Source organism: Hippoglossus stenolepis, chromosome 5 (assembly GCF_022539355.2).
Source record: "Hippoglossus stenolepis isolate QCI-W04-F060 chromosome 5, HSTE1.2, whole genome shotgun sequence".
NCBI classification, from domain to species: domain Eukaryota; kingdom Metazoa; phylum Chordata; class Actinopteri; order Pleuronectiformes; family Pleuronectidae; genus Hippoglossus; species Hippoglossus stenolepis.
Genome location: NC_061487.1, coordinates 25,965,452 through 25,985,925, shown reverse-complemented (window position 1 = coordinate 25,985,925; position 20,474 = coordinate 25,965,452). Strand labels below are relative to the sequence as shown.

Below are 20,474 nucleotides of genomic sequence, written 5' to 3'. Positions count from 1 at the left end.
ATGGGCTGCATGTTGCCCTTCCTCATTCCTGGGAGTGTCTGACATTACAACACCATCAAACCAGTCCAGGGGGTTTGAGTGTCACTGGCGTGGGGGGGGAGATGGATGGATTCCATATTGGTGAATGCGTCTTGCTGCTGTTCTGTATTTCAGGTATTTCCTTACCTGCAGTGATTGTCATGTGTAGTGTAGGTTTCCTCAAACACAGCAGCATATAGGAGGAGGCGAGAGGCGGGGCCAGGTGGGGGGGGCCATGTTTGACTGGTTGGGGTTTGGAGGTTAAAGGGATCGTTCACCCAAAAATGAACAGCGTTGCAGCCAAATCCAGTCAATGGTGACTCCTTCTTCCCTGAAGTGCCTCCATGCTGCTGCTGTGGTGTCGTCCACGTGTCCGCAAGCCCCGACATTCAAGTTCGACTCGACACGGCGTCATTTACACCGAGTCTTTAGCCTAAATGTCCACTAACGGAAGTGGCGATGCTACCGCGCACCCTGCACGTACCACTGGGTGAGAGCTTGAACGTGGCTCCAGAGGAGGATATCAGAGGATATCGTAGGAAATTGAATGTCGGGGATAACGGACACTTGGACGACACCACAGGAGCAGTGCTTTTATGAAGTTTGAAGAATCGTTCGCCGTTTACTCCACTTGTATTGGATTCGGCTGCAACGCTGTTTACCCCCGAGACTCCAGAAGTGTTTTGTGGGCTCAAACACCCCCACCTCTGTGAACTTTCCCTTGAACGTCGAGACTTTAAAACGTACAGAGAAACACTGTGTGAGAATGTGTGTGTGTCTGGTAGTACCCGCTGTCTGCCGGTAGAGGGCGGAGAGGCTCAGCGGTGATGGGGTGCTAGTGATGAAGCGTGAAGATGAGGGGCTGGACTTGACTGAGGAGGAGGAAGAGGAGGAAGAGGAGGAGGAGGAGGCTGGTGGTGGTCATGCCTGTCTCCTCTGCTCCTTTGTACACACCAGAGAACACGTTGCTCTGACTCACGCGCACTCACTCACTCACCCAGGACTCCTCGTGGCTGAGCCCGGCCGGCAGCACGCGACACACCGGACCCGCACGGAGGAAGCACCGACCGGAGGAAGAGCTCCGGGGCAGCGGGACGAGCAGCGAGGAAGAAGCGGCAGGAAAGCAACGATGTCGGGGCTGAAAAAGAGAAACTCGAACTCCCCGGTGGACCGGGAGGAGGACAAGCACGTCACCCAGAGGATGCTGTCCCCGGGCGAGGAGAAGGGGGACCCCGGGCCGGGGCTCGACGACAAGGTGGCCGGGGAGGCTGCGGGCGGGGAGGGATCGGAGGACGGGGTCGGCCTGAAGAGGACCATCACCCTGGTGAACGGCGTGGCCATCATCGTGGGTACCATCATCGGCTCCGGCATCTTCGTGACCCCCACCGGCGTGGTGCGGGAGGCCGGCTCCGTGGGGCTGTCCCTGATCGTGTGGTCGGTGTGCGGGGTCTTCTCCACGGTGGGCGCCCTGTGCTACGCGGAGCTGGGGACCACCATCTCCAAGTCCGGGGGGGACTACGCCTACATCCTGGAGGTGTACGGCTCGCTGCCCGCCTTCCTCAAGCTGTGGATCGAGCTGCTCATCATCCGCCCGTCCTCCCAGTACATCGTCGCCTACGTGTTCGCGACCTACCTCCTGAAGCCCGTGTTCCCCGAGTGCCCGGTGCCGGAGAACGGGGCCAAGCTGGTGGCCTGCCTCTGCATCCGTGAGTAACCGAACCGAGCCGAACCGAACCGAGCCGTGCTGCCCGGGGTGATGCAACTTCTGCGTTGATGCTGTGAACCACGCACACGCACACGCGCACACTTAGAGGGTTATCATACTTTCTGCATGATGAACACGCTTGTGATGAAAGACGCACACGACACACACACACACACACACACACAGCAGGCAGTTTCACGCACACGCGGGCATGAACCACGCAATGATGACAAAAAGGCGCGTTGTTACATCAGCAGGATGCTGCGGTGTGTCGTCACATTTGCTTTTTGTGTACTTATTACTTGAACATGTATTTTTTTTTAGTTTTGTTTTTAGTTCTGTACATGTACCATACTTAAATACTTATTTAAAGAGTGATTCGTTTAAAGTTCTCGTGATATTTAATGAATGTGTTAAATGTAATAATAATAATACAACTTTATGTATGTAGCACTTTTCAAAAACAAGTTTACAAAGTGCTTAAAAAAATTTTTAAGCACTTTGTAAACACTCAAAACAATTCAATTCACTTATATATACTTAAATACTTTTACACCTTTTTAATGAGTACACTTTATTTTTATTGTTTCTTTGTAATAATAAATTGTCAAGTTTAAGTTTAGAAAAACTAAAATAGACACATCAGCTCAGAACAGGTGAAATCTTCACATTTAATAAGAAATCACATGTCGGTGATACTAAATGTTCATGTTTCATTTTGCTTTCTTCTAAATTTGAGCTTTATTGAGGCACCCAGGAAATATAAGTAATAATTAACAATGTGTAAAATGTATCTGAAAACAGTGAATTGAAGCTCAGTCGTATGATCCAGTGTAGACGTTTACTTCACTGCTCATCAGTGTGTGTCACAGGCTCGTTGTTGTGTTGTTGTGTGTTGAGTCTTAACACAACTTAAGTCTGGATTATTAGCAGCTTTAGCCTGTTAGCACCAGTCTTTACCCGCCACGTACAACAAGTGTTCCCCCACCAACCAACCAACCCCCCCCCACTCCATCGCTGTCTGAATACATGATACACATCATATTGGCTATTAATGTGTGTGTGTATGTGTGTGCATGTGTGTGTCTGTGTGTGTCTGTGTGTGTGTGGTACCAGCCAGTGACCTAGTACCTGATCTTCAGATTGACTCTAAAGTCTAAATCCTCACTGAGACCACATGACCGCGGACCAAGAGGATCGGCTGTGTGTGCGTGTGTGTGTCGTTGTGTGTGTGTGTGTGTGTGTGTGTGTGTGTGTGTGTGTGTGTGTGTGTGTGTAAGAGTGTGTGTGTGTGTTTCATGAGGATTGCCCGCTTTAGGAGGCCTGTGGAGTGGACAGTGGGGTGTGTTGAGCTGGGAGCCAAATTTCTCTCCTCTCTTGCACACACACACACACACACACACACACACACACACACAGGTCTATTTCGGTGCCGGTCATTGTTCCGTTTGACCCATTTCATTGGGAACCTTGTCGGTGTGTTTATATGCTCACATGCCAACATGCACATGTTACTGTACGTAAATATCCCCGAGTATTTGCCAGTTATGTCCGTGCATGCTTACATAATGAGTTCGGATGCCATGTCTGTGTGTGTTCGGCCCTTTACTGTACTCAGCCTCTCTCTCTCTCCCTCTCCCCCCCCCTCTCTCCCTCTCTCCCTCTCTCCCCTGGTCTTTGTCTTGCTCTCTCGAACACAGAGCCTCATTGTGCTCCGTCTCCTTCTTCTGTTGTGGCTACGACCTGATTTAGGAGCTTTGAAGGGACCTGCTGCTTTAGTTAATCACTTTTAATGGGGTCCAGGTCCACGGGCCATTTAAACAACTCTGTGTGCTGTGTGCGTTTAAAGGCACAGGGATATGGTGCAAAGGACTTTATTGCCATGTTTTGTGAGTTCGTCTGCAGCTTGCATCGTGGTGTGAGAGCCACAAACACACACTCACACACACACACACACACACACACACACACACTCGCCTATGTTCAAGTAGAAAAGCGGTGTTTAGGAAAACAGTTCAAAAGCTATTTTAACGTGCGTGAAATTACAGAGTGTTCTATATATGGAACCTTAAAAAAAGAAGTTGCACGGAGAATTTGGTTCTGCATGTGCCTCCTTACATGGTGTCGTGCACACGGAGAGAAGACACTGGTGATGTGCAGTAATCCAGTGTGAGTCAGAGAGCGTGTGAGGACCTTTTTAAATGTGGTTCGACCTGTAGAGTTTGGTCGAGTCTAGTTATTAAAGCAAATTTAAACCAGAGGTTGAACAAAGTGCTCTCGACTGGAAGATATGGAGAGAAGGACAAAATAAATAATGACCTCAAAGGATAAGTGGTAGATAATGGATGGATGGATGGACATTAAATTAAATTAAAAATGAAATAAAATCCTTTCCAAAGACAATTTAGTGATGTGTCTTAGCTGGAAATAACTGTTAATAAGTTGAATAAAGAGCTGATCTCACTCTGTCTTTATTCTCCGCCCCCCCCCTCTCTCCTGCAGTCCTGTTGACCTTTGTGAACTGCTACAGCGTGAAGGCGGCCACCAGAGTGCAGGACTTCTTCGCCGCAGCCAAACTTCTGGCGCTCGGACTCATCATCATCATCGGCTTCGTGAGGATCGGCCAAGGTACCGAGCACAAGCCAAACACCAAACACACACATTCACCAGTTTACTGCTCGAGATCCCATCACTCCCATCACCACCAATACCACAGCTTTCAACAGTCACAAGTCAATGGAACATCAGTGCTATAAGATGAGTGAATGAATGACTGTCAGCAGTCCCAGGGATCGAACCACCAGCCTTTACGTTAGTGTGGACGACCCTCTCTACCCCCTAACCCACAGCCAACCCTCCCACACAGCAGCACACAGTCGATAGATCCAGTTCTGAAAACCGGAAGTTCAGTGATTCATCTGTAACGGAAAGATTGAAACAGGGGGTGGTTGATGTGACATGAGCTGTTTGTTTAAAACCACAGTCACGTTCTCTCCATTAAATGATGTGGATGCGGTTAATTAAATAAAACTCCATTTATTCAAAGGCGATATGAAAGTGATGAGTTCTCAGAATGACCCTGAAATCAAAGGTAGTTAAGCTGTAACTTACATTCTGAGTAATCCAGGCGACTATGATGACTTAAGACCCGTAAAGGAATTTTCCCACTGGGGCCATCTTATTGAACCCTGTTGTTGTTGTTGATGCGATTGGAGCAGCGTGGAGGCAGAGAAGCCGTTGTTAAGCTCCCTGGCGTCGGGCCGGACCCTCATTTAGGTCACAGGATGTTGTGAAGTGAAAACCAGGAACAAGAGGACGGAGTTAAGAACCCAGGCGGTGACTCTTGAGTAGAACGCGGCTCTGTTCATTCAGAAATCCACTCATTAGAAGTCGCACAAAGACTGGAGCTTAACAAGCAAGAACTCCGTCCACTAAGTTTTACTGAGGGGGGTGTGTTAACACAGACAGGAAGTGAGCTCAGGGATTCAAACCCTGCCTCAAACTGGACTTTCGGGGTCACTGGGTTCATACCAAAGAAATTAGACGACTATGGTTCAGTCCTAAATATTGAAGTTGACATAATACCTTTCCCCTTTTGGACCAACAATTAAAAACCCTTTTTAACCACGTGCGTGTATCCCCCTGCTGCCAGCTGATGCTTCTCTGCAGTGACTCTGCTGCATTTAATTATAGTAAATCACTGATCTAATGACATGGAAAGAAAGAATTAGAGAGGAAACGAGCGTGTGTGCAGAGACTGAATCATTAAGTGGGCGACACAGAACCAGTCTCTTACCGCTTGTCTCCGCCCTGAGCTCGAGGAACCACAGTGGTGCACGTGGAGCAGAAATTCCTGTTTGTGAGTATTGTGCTGTGCTCATGTGTGGGAATAGTTTTTCCATGAGTGAGTGTTAAAAATAAATAAACACCGTAGCAATCCCTCATCTTACTTCAACCATTGCTAATATCTTCTGTGACAAAAGCCGTGTTCAGTCATGCCCTGCAGAGTTTGCATGTGAATCATTAGGTGACGTGCGGTTTTAGGTGCGTTAGCATGGGTGGGGGTCATTAATATGATATAATAATAAACCCTGAAGCAAACGGATGTTCATTGATTTGTAGCATGAAGCTGATAACGGCCTCATTTTCCTGGATTTTTACTCGGTTCCAAAGTTGTGTGTAGTTTTAAAGAGACACGTCTGAGTTCAGGCTGAGGGACGATTGTGTTGAGCAGCCGACTGAACCGGTAACCAGTGTGTTTCCTCTGTCTGGAGCATGGAGCGCGCCCTTGACCTCTTGACCTTTGACCTTACACCTGACATTGACCCGTTGAAATGTCACTCTTTTCCTGACGGTCGCCGTTTAACTTGAACTACAACATCGAACCTTCAGTCTGGATGGTATCTGCAGGTGGAGCATCTGAAACGACCTGCGAAACTAATTTACTGTTAAAACGACCAAGTAGTTTAATTTCCCCAAAGTAAAACAAGAGCTGAGTGAAAGTTCAGCTCAGGTTTTGGAATCAAATGAAGAAGAACCTGACTAATTCATTGCCAGAACAATTTTCTGATATGAACCAACAGTTTTGCCGCTTTTACAACGAAGAAAATTGACTTGAGTGAAAAATCGTTTTTCGTCCTGAATCAGCAGAAGCTTCAGTTTCTCATGTGTCAATAACAGGAAGTCACGGATTATTTAAATCCTGATAATCAGTTGTAAACAACTTCTATCAAAAACATTGTTTTGCGTCTCGGATCCTGTTGAATTCAAGTGAGTAACAATAAGCCTGAGCTGTAGCTGCTCCGCGTGTAGCAGCTTCCTGCTGATCTTTATCCACACGGTGTAATATCTGTTTAGATGTGACGCCGGATCACAAAGACTGATTCTACTCAGTGTAAAAACCAGCTCCTCCTAAACCTTTGTCATCACCGTGCTTCTGATAACTGTTTATGTGAGAAACCTCAGATTATCCAGACATTTAAAGGCCGAGCGCGTGGCTGAGATTACATCAACAAACTCAGCTGTCAGGTCGGCTGCTGCTGCTGCGGCTCGGTCTGACTGCTGTTGGCCACTTAGAGCGGCAAAAAAAATTAAATACAGATTTATTATCCTGAGCAACCGGTGTAGCCAGAAGCAGCGTATTGTTGTGTGTGTGTGTTTGTTTGTGTGTGTGTGTGTTGTGTGTTGTGTCTTGGTGACTCATAAGGTCTGAATCTGCTGGCGTCTCAGATTAGAGACCAGGTTAATCTGATTAGCTCCACTAAACCCTGCTTTCTCAATGTGCCACCTGTCCACAAGGGTTTGGAGGAGAAAGACACACAGACGCTGATTGTCCCTTGAAAAACAAACGACCCAAACTGTCCACTGAGTCGCTGCAGTTTCATCTCGTCATGTCTGTGATGCAGTGATTTCCCTCTCGGCGTCTTGTTCTTCATCTGACACAGTTTATTCAACACAAACACTGACACACGTTTATACTCACACACCAGTATTTTCTGACCTAAGGTAAATATCTGCTGGTTTTTCCACAGGTGGTTCACTCTCCTCCGCTCCCACACCAGCTCTCTCTGAGCTGCTCTGTAATTAAAGGTGTGTGTTTGTGCAGTGGGAGCGTTTCCACGGAATCAGACATCGCAAATATCCAACTGAGGTCACACCGTGCTTCTCCGACAAATATCAGAGAACTCCAATCGTGTCCGTCTTAAGATGAGGTCGAATCTGATCCACTGTCTTTTTTTAATTGAATAGAAAACCAGTGTCATTTATGCACCTGAACAGACATTACTTTACTTTAACCTCAACATAAACTACATTCATTATATACTTAAGGAGTGATTTCGTTGCCTTTTCCAAGTTGACATCTTCGTCTGCGTCTTCTGCACGTGTGGCTCCTCTTTCTCACCCTGAGATAATTCATAGAAATCACTTATATACAGAATGTGTGTGAATTAATATTACTGCTGCCTTATGTCTGTGTTGCATTTCACTGCTGTAGACGTTTTTAGCTAATTCTCACCAGTGTCCCGTGGATGATTCATCGATCTTGATGAAAATTATCCGGCACATTTAGGGGACTGATGTCTGAGTTTGTGCAGTTCGGTTGAATTTAAGGGACCGTTAATTTAAACAGGGTAATCTAGAGGCAGGGACTTTCTTTGCTGGTATGTGAGCACCTTGTGTGTGTGTGTGTGCATATTGTATTCTGTGTGTGTGTGTCACTTTCCCTGCCTGGCACTGGTATCATGTGACCAGCTGCTCACAGCTCGGAGCGTTTCCTGACCGACGTGGTGGAAGGTGACGGAGGAGAAAGAGGAGACGCTGCAGTGTGAAAGAGAAACACAAGCTATTCTTTCTCTCACTGTGTAAAGTAAAGACTGAGCAGAGCTGAGGGTTGAAGAAGGAAAAGATGAGAGTCGGGAATAATTTAAACTTAAAGGTCAGGAACAAATCAGCAGTTTGAGCCTCAGAGAAGATGTGAGCTGAGGGTTTGGTCCTGTTGTGTAGCGGTTGTGGGTCTTTGTGTGATGGTCATGTGAGTTCTCAGGGTAACAGAACTCCCTCTTTACATCCAGTGAATGTTCCCACAAGGTCTGACTGAAGAAACATGACCTGACTTAACATCTCAGTGCACAGCAGAGTAGAACACGTTTGTCATGTAAAGGAAAAATTCTCCCCACACGTCAAACCTGATTTTAGTGTATTTGAAAAGTTGCACGATTTAAAATTTTTTAAAGAAGGTGAAAAAAGTCCTGGATCGGTCCCAAATTTTAATGAGTTCTTTCTTGGCCCGTGTCCCAACCTTCCACCAAGTCTCATGGGAATCTGCTCAGTAGACTTAGTGGGATCCTGCTGAAAAACTAAAAGAACAATATTTCCATCTGAAACATAATGATATAGAGGAGTTAGTGTTATTATAGGAAATATAAAGTAGCAAACAAGTGGAAATCCTCGTCACAACCCGGCTCTTAGGACAAAGACAAACAGCAGGGGACACATCAGTTTCCAGCGGTGAAATATAAAGACAAAATGATGATATTTTAATTTATAGATCTGTGGATAGTATGTGTAGAATCATCAGTGAAGGACGAGAGAGGAAAAGTGTGCACAAATGTTGTAAGTGCATGAAAACACAAGAACAAACGGAGAACGAATACTTTGGTACACGAGTTGCCGACGTCATCGTGTATAAACCAATCGACATCGTTTTACAATCGGCTCTGAATTTCAGCTTTTAATGTGTCAAATGTTTTGACATCATAAATGATTCATGTTCCTGTCAAACCTGATCCTTTTTTATTTGCTCTTTATCAGCTAAATATTGGACAGAGGCGTCAAAGTGCAGTTTAAACGCATAAAGTCAACGGCAGGTGTGACCAGTTGGCACCGATGATCCCCGCCACACCCACCAGTTACCTGAAACACAGGCCCACAGAACGAGCACGGCAGGGGGTCGTCACATACTCGGGTTAAGTCTGTGTACCTCCAAGTCAGACTTAATTACTTTCAAGCATAAGGAACCTCTGCTATAGCCGTGACCTTTTGAATCAGTTCAACCAGGGACCCAGGCGCCTCCAGGGCTCTGTAGCGCCCCCGTCAGGCTGGCGTGCGGAGCAGTGTCGGGGTCTCAGGACGCTGCAGTCGCGCGTCTGTCTCTCTGATTACAGGCGGCAGCATAATGTGAGATTGTCAAGACAAGACAGACAGACAGCGCAGTAATCAGGCGTTTCCCACACTGCACAGTGGCTTACGACTAAATCTCCCAGTACCAACACTGCCTGGGGCTGTTGGTTTAGCAACCGGCGCTGTGTCTGAGAATGTGTGTGTGTGTGGGTTGTGGGGGTTCAGGTCCGTCAGGAATGTGGTATAAACCAGCAGAAACCTGCAGGTCAGACAAGACGAGCTAAATGTTGTAAATCCTCAAAATGGCAGAGAAATCATCGTGCCCCCCCCCACCCGCACGGCAGCGGCCTCAGGTTGATCCACAGTCTGGGTCAGTGACTGAGCGTCTCAGCCTCAGACTCAGCTTGATTAAATTCTACAGTCCTTCACTGATCCACATACTGAGACGGATTTAAGCCGAGCATTTGGCCTCTCCCTCCCCGACGCAGCCGTGTTGGTGTGTGTTGAGTTAACACTGATCTTTTTTTTACCTCCTTTCACGTCTTTTGTTTGTTTGTTAACAGAATTATAGGCAAAAACTACAGAGAAGTCCATGAGACTTGGTGCAAGGATGGGACACAGGCAGAGAAAGAACCTGTTGGGTTTTGGGGGATCTAGTGATTTCTGTCACTTCTTTTTTCCATCATGAGATTGAAAGTTTTTTGAGAATTACTCCATTTTCTCAGAAGTTATTAAAAACCAGAGTTTATCTCCAATATTCAGCAGGAAACTGTTAAAACATGAACAAAGTTACAAAGTGCTGCTTTAACCCCGAGTTTCTCTCTCTGCTTCTTCTCGTCTTCTCCAGGGGACACGGACGGACTTCTTCCAGAAAATTCGTTCGAAGGGTCCAAATATGAGTTTGGAAGCCTCGGCCTGGCTCTGTACAGCGGCCTGTTTGCCTACGGTGGCTGGTGAGTCCTTCGAGTTGTACAATATGATCTGATTTTAATTTGTGATTAATAATCGGTGTATTGTATTCATAGTTATTTGACTTTCTCTGTTTTTAACCCATGTAAAGTGTCTCTGAGCAAAGCACCATATAACTAAAACTTATTATTATTATTATTATTATACAACCCTGCTCTCACTGCCGTCCCCTCTGCTTCCAGGAACTACTTGAATTTTGTCACTGAGGAGATGATCGACCCTTACAGGTGAGTTTTAACCACGACGCACCATATTTAAAAACACACAGACCCTTGCCTGCAGACCGATGATCTGCTCTGCGTCAGGACTCAGACGGTTTGTTGCTCTTCCTCAGGAACCTCCCTCGAGCCATCATCATCTCTCTGCCCATCGTGACCGTCGTGTACGTGCTGACCAACCTGGCGTATTTCACCACGCTCTCCCCGGATCAGATGCTGAACTCGGAGGCCGTGGCTGTGGTGAGTGCTTGAGCTGTCGTCTTTGTTTTGAATTATTATTATTATTATCCGTATTATTAATAACAGTGCTCTGCTCATGGAGACTTGAGTCCTCCTGCAGCGGCCACAGGATCAGGTCCGATCCACCGGCCCTGCGAGTCACGACAAGTCACGACCAGGGAGAATTTTGGCAGCGAGCCGCGCGATGCTTACGTACTCAATTTAAGATTATGTTATATTTTATTAGTCCCACAGAGTAGCAGCAGAGTAGCAGCAGCAGCAGCAAAGGGGAAATAAAAAATGAGAAGCGTCAGTAAAAGAAAATGTAAACATAAGGAAATATAAGACGAGGAGGAATAAAAACATCAGAGAAATGTGAAACTAGCAGTAATATGTACAAGTTGAACAGGATGGTACAGAGAAAGATATTGATTTCCTGTGCGTGTGGTGTCCTGCAGGATTTTGGAAACTACTACCTGGGTCCAATGTCCTGGATCATCCCCGTGTTCGTAGGTCTGTCCTGCTTTGGATCGGTCAACGGCTCCTTGTTCACATCGTCCAGGTAACATGTTCCGCACAAACACAGCTCATAGGAAAAACCACGTGTGGACACTTAACTGTGTGAAAACGCCTCAGAGTCATCCCTCTGTCCGTCTTCTCCTCCCTCTCAGGTTGTTCTACGTGGGCTCTCGGGAGGGTCACCTGCCCAGTCTGCTGTCGATGATCCACCCGACCCTGCTGACCCCACTGCCCTCACTTCTGTTCACTGTACGTTCTTATTCCGTCACTACTGAGGGATCCTACTATCAATTCATAGAACTGAATGAATCTCTTTTGAGACTTTTATAACTTTTTTGGGAGCGATATCAGTGTCGGTGGGTTCTGTCTCATGCACCAGACAGAACCTGGAAACCAGAGTAAGAGGTAGAGACGGCAAACTGAAGAAGAAGGGATGAGACAGGGAGGCAGGGAGGGAGGAAAAAGAGGATGAAGGGATGTAGGTGGGGCTGAGCAGAGGTAGAGATGAGGTAGAACGGTGAATGTTGAAGGGAAGTGAAAAATGTAGATTTAAAGTTTTATCTGTATTCTATGTTGCTGTTTTTCCTGTGGAGCCTGATTCCTTCCCTCTCTTTCTCCAGTGTTTGATGACGCTGCTCTACGCCTTCTCCAACGACATCTTCTCCGTCATAAACTTCTTCAGCTTCTTCAACTGGCTCTGCATCGCCATGGCAATCGTCGGGATGATGTGGCTGCGTTACAAGAAGCCCGAGCTGGAGCGACCCATCAAGGTGTGTGTGTGTGTGTGAGACGTAATGCAGCCGGAGAGGTCCGGTTCAGATCATGGGACACGGACAGATGCACACTGTCGGTCAGAGACAAGTGGACGTTGAAGTTTCGTCTTTAACACCGCTGACTCCCACTCGAGTTAGCTTTGGCGACAGGAAACGTTTCTTTGTGTGTCCCCCCCGAACAACAAAGATCCATTCAGCGGAGCTCGGATGAATAGAGACTGATCTCAGATTAAAAGACAGAGGCGAAGCTGGATGCTTGTCAGCTGGTCTTCAGGCCTGCTGGGTGGTGGTGTGTGCATGTGTGTGTGTTTGTGTGTGTGTGTGTTGGTGTGCGCGCAACAGGAAGAGCACAGTGTCTTCTGACTAGACCACTTGCTGCAGGACTCGCACCGACACACAGAGGGCCATTGTTGCATGTTTGGATGTGTGTGTGTGTGTGTGTGTATATCTCTTATTAGAGCCGGATGGCCGCCATTAAAACTCCTCATCCGCTCGCTTGCATGGCTTCATTTGTTGGTCAGAGGCGGGATCTGTCAGGGCAGTGAGGTGGAAGAGGCAGATAGATCTATTGATCTATTGGCCCAGTGCTCGCTTCTGTGTGTGTGTGTCTCTGTGTGTGTGTGTGTGTGTGTGTGTGTGTTGGCTCACTGTCTCTCCGCTCGTTCACTCGCCCTCTCTTATTTCTCTCTCCTTTCTCTGTCCGTCACATTCCTGCTGTTCAACAGATTCAGAGCGACGCTGCCAGAGAATCACTCAATTCCGTTGATTAATTACCGTCCATAGTAACGAGAGTGTTCATCAGTAACCTGCTAGTTTAACGACTGGGACTTGAAATTCAAGATGAGAGGGGTTTTTTTTGTCTCATGAGCAGAAGCACTCGTCTCTGTTGTGTCTCATCGTCTTTCAGCCTGTTGTGGTTTTCTAAAACTGCTTCTTCACGGTTTAGATTCACACTCTTCCCACAAGTGGCCGCGGCGTGCACTTGGTTCCACTTTACAGCCAAAGATAATCACATTTTGAAAACTGTGGACGTCTCGTTCATCAGTGTTGAGATCTACAGTGTATGGACACATTCAAAAAGCAGAACCTGACATGTTCACCGAGGTTTGTTTAGAAACTAAGAAACCGTGGCATCCATCTTCTCATCCAACTCTTGAAAGGGATTATTTCTATTCCTCTAGTAAAGAGCATCTGTGCGTTTCTTCTCTTTGACCCTTGAATCTTTTATAGTTTCATTCAAACCTCTCTTCCTCCTGCAGGTGAACATTCTGCTGCCGGTGAGTTTCGTGCTGGCCTGCCTCTTCCTCATCGTCGTCTCCTTCTGGAAAACTCCAAAGGAGTGCGCCATCGGCTTCGGCATCATCGCCACCGGCGTGCCCGTCTACATGCTGGGCGTGTGGTGGAAGACCAAACCCAAGTGGCTGCTGCGTGGAATCTGTGAGTCAGGTCTCCGCCGTGTGTTTGAAGTGTTTACGTCACTGGGCATTGTGGGTAATCCTCGATGTTGTGTGTGTTTTACAGATTCGACGACGGCCTTTTGTCAGAAGGTGATGGAGGTCGTGCCTCAGCACTAGTGGAAGACCCCGCCTTTAACTTCAGCCAGTGGCCTATCAGATCCAACGGACAGTGATCTCCACTGACCCCCTTCACACACACACACACACACACACACACACACACACACACACACACACACCCTGTCTGCAGGGTGCTGATAAGGACCTAATGAAGACGGACACGTGCAGATTTCTGTGGCCACCACGTTTTTGCGGCCTTCGACTAATTTTCTTCTGTCTATTTTGTTGCTGACATTTTTGGGATTTGTTTGTTCATCACCGACTATTTTTAGTCACTAACTTTCCTTCGTAGGCTCTTGTGCATCGTTACTGTGCATTTCAATGTATTTGTTTTATTTTAATGTCTGTTTTTTGTGCATAAGTTTCTGTAGAATATCCTCCTACTCGGGGAAACCTGTGGTATTTAGCAAGTTGTGCCTTAAGTGGCACCTGACGACCTGTTTTTAGTTTCTGGTGAAAACAGGTGTAAAGAGCTCAAGTGTGGAACCTTCACAACGGGGCAGTTTTTAGAAATACTGATGGCAACAGCCTAGTTGTTGCTTAGCAAGACGAAGCTTCTCCTCTCTAAGGTTTTTATTCCAGTTCTGTAGCACGTTTCAGAGTCTTGTGTCTTTTACGTGTTGTTTTGTCATCAAACTGATCTCGGTTCAGACAGTTTTTAAAAGTGTCTGCGCTGCTGCGGGAAACAACCGAAGCTGAAGGAAGATCTTAAGTAGTTTTTTAAAATTTTTCATGGTGACCACACTGTTGATAAATGTTGTCCCGTCACAAATCTGCAGTTAGAAAGATCAACTCCCAGTCAACTGTGGTTGGTTCATCGATTCTACACACAAGGTTTCTTTTTTTTTTCGGGAGGAGGTTTAGACCTTTGTCAAGTCTGGGGGAAATAGCCCTGATGATGTCATAGTGATGTCATTAGAAACTGCCCATGTGTGAATTTACTCAGAGAATGAAAAGGAAGAGGTTCCTAGATTCATATGATGGTAAACACGTGCTTACTATGTGCAGCCTACTGATGTCACCTCACAGGATTTCTGGGTATTGAAGTTGTCACACGTCTGTGGGGAGATTTTTGTTTTTGTTTTGACCGTCACTGCAAAGTGGGTCAAACTGCTGTTGACCTTATTTTTTGGGTCAGTGATGTCATTGTCACTGTCGGGATCAATAACTCTGAGCTCCGTTAACACTCCACAACGCTGGACACACACTGTAACACAACCGTGGACCAGAAACGCACAGTCAGCTCAGAGCAGGGTGATATGAAGAAGCCAGAGACTCTGAGTAAAGATGGACGACGCGTCTCCACTCGTACCTCAGACACGGCTGCAGCCACTTTGAGATTCTGACCTTAGTTGGAGCCAGAGTCTGTTCGTTAGGGATCGAGGAGCTTTGGGTTCAAGATCCTGCCGATACAAGTCAAACGTGATATTCCCCCCCAGAAAGAACCCGTCTTTGAGAAAGTTCCGCTTGGTCCATGTCCCACCTGCTCACATGGAGGAGGTAGGGCTTACGACCAATACTGCAGTCAGCCACCAGGGGGGCGATCAATCAATACTATTTGGCTTCACTTTCGGTCTCGTCGTCCATCTTTATTCTCAGTCTGTGGAAGAAAGCTGACACTCTGGTTTTCATGTTGTTGTGTTTTCTACATTGGACGATGCAGTTTCTTGTTTTCATGTTTGTCGGACGCGCACAGATAAACCGCAACTTCTGAATTAGCAGGCAGTTGTTAAATTTACACGTTTTATGTTTCACTGTTCCACACTTACATTTTCTGTCACACGCACATTTCAGTGTGTGTCTGTCTGTGTGTGTGTGGGGTTATTGTGGGTGGGGGTGAAGGGTCGCAGAGATTCAAATAATCAGAGAGGCAACCACAGGCTTCGGTCCATGGAGAGGGAACAGGAAGGAGATTTGTTGTTTTGTTTTTGGGGGGGGGGTGAATACAGAAGGAAAAATATTTTTCCGATCACGATGAACTGTTTTTTTTTTTTGTTGTTTTCATCCTTTTCGGTTGTCTCAGCTGCAGAAAACCCAGTTAGTGCTGTATTATTAACGTTGACTCTCCTCCTGCAAACGGACCAAACGTGCACGACTGTGGCTGACGTCATTTCCGTAGAGACACTGTGACCCCGCCCGCCCTGCGTGGAGGCGGGTGGGGTGTTGCCATGGAGACGGGATGCAGGAGGGGTTCATGTGTTTGTTTTAGATCCTTTCTAACACTCCAGCCGTCGCACGGAGCCGATGTGGAAACTAACCTCAATAGGACTGTAGAAAGTTTATTTATTTATTTCTAGGAAACCTTATTGTTTACTGTTTAGTCCCTCTAATATGTTTACAGGGCATTTTGTGGAAAGTGCTTTTCAAATAAATCTGGAGGTTTTTTTTCCATCTCTTTGTTTTTTGGTTATTTTTGTCTCATTTGTTCTTCATTTGTCATTTTAGTTTTCATTTTTATTTAGAATGCAGCAAAAATATTAAATTTTTTTTTGTTAATTTAACCTCTTTTTAACCAGGAAAAGTCCCGATGAGATTAAAAATCTCTTCTTCAAATATCTGTTGAGCCAATAACTGAAAATATACATAACAGGCTTCTAGCATGACTGAAAATATAACATTAACATAACAAGAGATGATGTACATGTTAGCAACCTAATGACGCTTTACTTTTAATGGTGTACATTTGACCATATTCAGCCACAGTGTTAATAAACATAAGACTGATTTGCTAATAATGACTAAGTATGAATATGTTGTTATTTATGTTGAGTTTATTTTTAAACTTTCAATATTTTTTTTCTTTAGGCCTAAAGAAGGATTATGAAGTTATTCTAATCTCCTTATTTAAAGTACATCACTGTGATAATCTGCTTTTTGTGCCTAAACATGTGTGCCGAGGATCTTTTTATATTTGATCTGTACTTTCTTTTTAACTAATTTGGTTTAGTTTAGTCTCAGGTGCGTGTCTCATGTAGTTTTGCAGCTTTGACAGCAGCAGGACGGATTCACGTCAGAATCCTGAGTTCATTTAATCCACCAGGATGAAGAGCAGATGAGATGTTGTACTCTCTTGTCTCTATGTTGTCAGTGTTTTGTGTTTCTGTGGAACTTACTCTGCCTCCACATGTTCTCCTCACGTGTAAAGAGAAGTGCTGATGCTCGGGTGCTGCAGGATCCATCAGAGACTTGCAGGCGGTTTTATAAATTCCTTTATCCCGCTTCTGCTCCAACTTGTCGACTATGACTGAGTAAATGTGAGATTTCGAAACCTCGGACACGCCTCGTGCTCGGGACCTTTGCTGTGCAGGTGTGGCCAATGTGGCGCCGACAGTTTGTGTGTAAAATGGCTGTTTGCACTTTATTTGAAAAGGCTCGAGGGCCAAGTTTACTCTGTTTGACCAGTTTTGTGAGCAGAAGCAGAATGTTCATTTAAACTTCAGAAGTGTCTTAAAGGAACTGGGCTGAGTCGGAGTGAACGTGTGATGGAGGCAGAGCAACATTCAACCATGATGCTGCTCAAACTTTAACTTCTTTTTCTCCTCTTGATATTTGTATGTTTTTTTGCATTTTATCCCAAAGAATTAAAGTGGAAACATAAATAAAACCAAACCTTGTTTCTCTCGAGATCTCTTTGGTTCACAAAGATACTTTTACAATGAGCTTAGTAAGATTAGTAAGTAAGAAAGTAAGATTTCTGTTGATGATATGAAAGACCCTGTGATTGTGCACTGGCAGTAAACTGCTGTGGAAGATTCAAGCAGCCTCAGAGGTTAACATGACACCAAGCAGGCAAATGTTTATGGAGCCAAACAGATGAATCCTCTCAAGAATTCAGAGCATCCACAGCAGCCCGGGGGCAAAGTGGCTGACTGGTCCGAGGTCAGTTTCACAGTCTGGTGTTGAGGGTAAAGTAAGAGGACAGGGAAGCTCAAGTTTAAAGAAGTTACCTCCACATGGAGGAGGAACGAGGCCTGATGAACAAAGTTTAATTGGCTGATACAACAAATTACAAATGCGTCTTCAACTCAAGATTATTCCTAACGAGCTTCCCTCTGTAAAATGTTGCATGTTCTCTTTTAATCCTGCTCAGTTTTTGTACATTTAGCATTTTCAAATGAAAACAAGAAACACTTCAAATTTCAACTTTGTCAAACATCACAGCAAACGAGAAGAGAAGTTTTCACGTGATTAAATTCAAAGTTGATGCAAATATATGTAAATTTGCACCTGACGACAGGAGCTTGTGTGTGAGTCAGTGTTGTGTTGACAGTTGGTTTTCAAACCCTCTGAGTCATTTAAACAAAGTTAATTCAAAGACAAACACCTCCTGCTGGTAAAGATCCTGTGTCATGATAGAAAACTCCAGAAAGATAAATGTGCTGATCATGTTGCACACAAACCTAAAGGACGCTGCAACTCCGGTGATGAACTTCAGGACCACACCAGAGCTGCAGAGCAATCAGGATACGATCACACACACAGACCATTACAACAATACTTTACAGATCCTCTGCAGAGCGCAGGAACAACGTTGATGTGTTTCAGCGTTACACAATGTTACTCTGAACCAGTGTTTTAGGAAATTGCATTAGATCGGAGGCCGCTGCACTTTGCTGCAACATTTCACACGAGGCCTCAGTCGACCTTGAGGGTCACTGTCCGTCACGTCTCAGGGTCGAGCGGCGGCCGAGTCCCAGAGAGGCTCCACACCGGTGGAGGAGGAAAGTCCGTTGAAGGACAACCTGGATTATCAATTAAATATTTACTCCAGCTGAAGCCTTTACTGGAAGTAAAGTGTGTTTACTGTGAAAGAAGCAACATCTAGACTCTACGTCATTATTCAAAGAGAAACAACATGGAAGAAAGAAAAGAAGGTCCAACGTTACTGACAACATTTACATTTGTCTATGACAACGCAGAGCAACTTATTTGGAAGAAAACTTCAATAGTTCATTCTTTAACCCTTTTTAGTAAGATAATCTCTGAGAGGAGAATCTGTGAGAGGAGAATCTGCGAGAGGAGAATCTTTGAGAGGAGAATCTGCGAGAGGAGAATCTGCGAGAGGAGTATCTGCGAGAGGAGAATCTTTGAAGAGAATCTGTGAGAGGAGAATCTGTGAGAGGAGAGGAGAATCGAGGAGAATCTTTGAGAGGAGAATCTGCGAGAGGAGAATCTGCGAGAGGAGAATCTTTGAGAGGAGAATCTTGAGAGGAGAATCTTGAGAGGAGAATCTGCGAGAGGAGAATCTGCGAGAGGAGAATCTTTGAGAGGAGAATCTGCGAGAGGAGAATCTGCGAGAGGAGAATCTGAGGAGAATCTTTGAGAGATCTGCGAGAGGAGAATCTGCGAGAGGAGAATCTGCGAGAGGAGAATCTTTGAGAGGAGAATTGGGGAGAATCTGCGAGAGGAGAATCTCATAGAGGAGAATCTGCGAGAGGAGAATTTTGAGAGGAGAATCAGAGGAGAATCTTTGAGAGGAGAATCTGTGAGAGGAGAATCTGTGAGAGGAGAATCTGCGAGAGGAGAATCTGCGAGAGGAGAATCTTTGAGAGGAGAATCTGCGAGAGGAGAATCTGCGAGAGGAGAATCTGAGGAGAATCAGAAAATCTGCGAGAGGAGAATCTGCGAGAGGAGAATCTGCGAGAGGAGAATCTGCGAGAGGAGAATCTGTGAGAGGAGGCCATGTTGGTATATCCAGGAAGTCGGCTCTCTTATCCAGGCTCCCAGTTCGTGGTTGGTCACCTTCACTTGGACGAATACTGTGTCTCTCAGGCTGCAATATCAGGCTCTTCTTTCTTATTGTGTCGGAGACATCGCTGTAAATCAGGACTTTCTTCATAGAGACTCTACACATTTCATAGTTTTGTAAATTATCCTGAACAAATGCAACCGGCAGTACAAGTACAACATAGATCATTAAGTATGAAAACAACCTAAAATTTGGATTCCAGATGTCAGAGGCGAGAACCAAGAGAAACAACCTTTATTTAAAACTGATTAAAAACATTGTTCAGAATCCAGTGAGGAAAAAGGAGGTGAAAACTTTGACAGTTGCTGCTTTGATGGATTTTGACCTTTTTGAGGACAGACTATTTTCAGTTGCATGTGAGAATCATTCAAAGAAACTATAAACTATGAGTGGAATTAGAGGCTGCAGGGCTGACGTGACGTTTACAGAATGATCTGTTTCTCTGGGGGAAGTTTTTGTAACTCTTCTGTCCGTCTGTCTGAAACCAATAACACAGCATGTTCATGTTCTCCAGCGGCTCACTGTATTTTCCTTAACTGACACAGATGTTTGTCTTTTTCCCATGCTCCTCTGCTGCTGGCGATAACGTCTGCGTGAGCGGAAACCAGCGAGAACAAAGAGTCTGTATCCACACTGCAGGGAGCACTGACAGGTGTGAGGTCTGATTCCCACTTCCCTGTATCAACACACTCACACACACACACACACACACACACACACACACACACACACACACACACACACACACACACACACACACACACACACACACACACACACACACACACACACACACACACACACACACAAACTGAAACATCCACGTGCAGCAATGTGTGTACACACAAACACTGGCATCAAACAGTCACAGTTTACTGGTCTTTTTCTATTGTCTGTGAAGTTTAAAGAAAGACTGAGGAAAACACACACACACACACACACACACATACACACACACACACACACACACAAACACACACATCTCCTCTTCCTCCCAACATCCAGAAACAAAGCTGAAACGTCCTGGATACGAAAGCGGCCATCTTGCTCGTGTAAGACGTTATTTGGAGTCCGAGTCAAAATGCTTTGGCTTCATTTTTGGGAGCT

At 45.6% G+C, this 20,474-nt stretch overlaps 1 protein-coding gene across 2 annotated transcripts; it reads left to right on the top strand.

Moving 5' to 3' along the window:
- Positions 1-844: 844 nt before the first annotated feature.
- Positions 845-20,119, top strand: slc7a5 (solute carrier family 7 member 5). 2 transcript variants are annotated; one of them, XR_007032736.1, is made up of 11 exons: positions 845-1,724; positions 4,226-4,351; positions 10,191-10,296; positions 10,495-10,539; positions 10,647-10,770; positions 11,208-11,311; positions 11,421-11,517; positions 11,889-12,038; positions 13,301-13,478; positions 13,563-13,736; positions 20,059-20,119. XR_007032736.1 is itself a non-coding variant. In XM_035157381.2 (10 exons), the coding sequence occupies exons 1-10, from the start codon at positions 860-862 to the stop codon at positions 13,613-13,615; spliced, it is 1,848 nt and encodes a 615-aa protein (XP_035013272.1). In that variant the 5' UTR covers positions 845-859; the 3' UTR covers positions 13,616-16,009. The 2 variants fall into 2 exon arrangements, 1 of the variants encoding a protein (XP_035013272.1); XM_035157381.2 differs by lacking the exon at positions 20,059-20,119 and having other exon boundaries at positions 13,563-16,009.
- Positions 20,120-20,474: the final 355 nt, after the last annotated feature.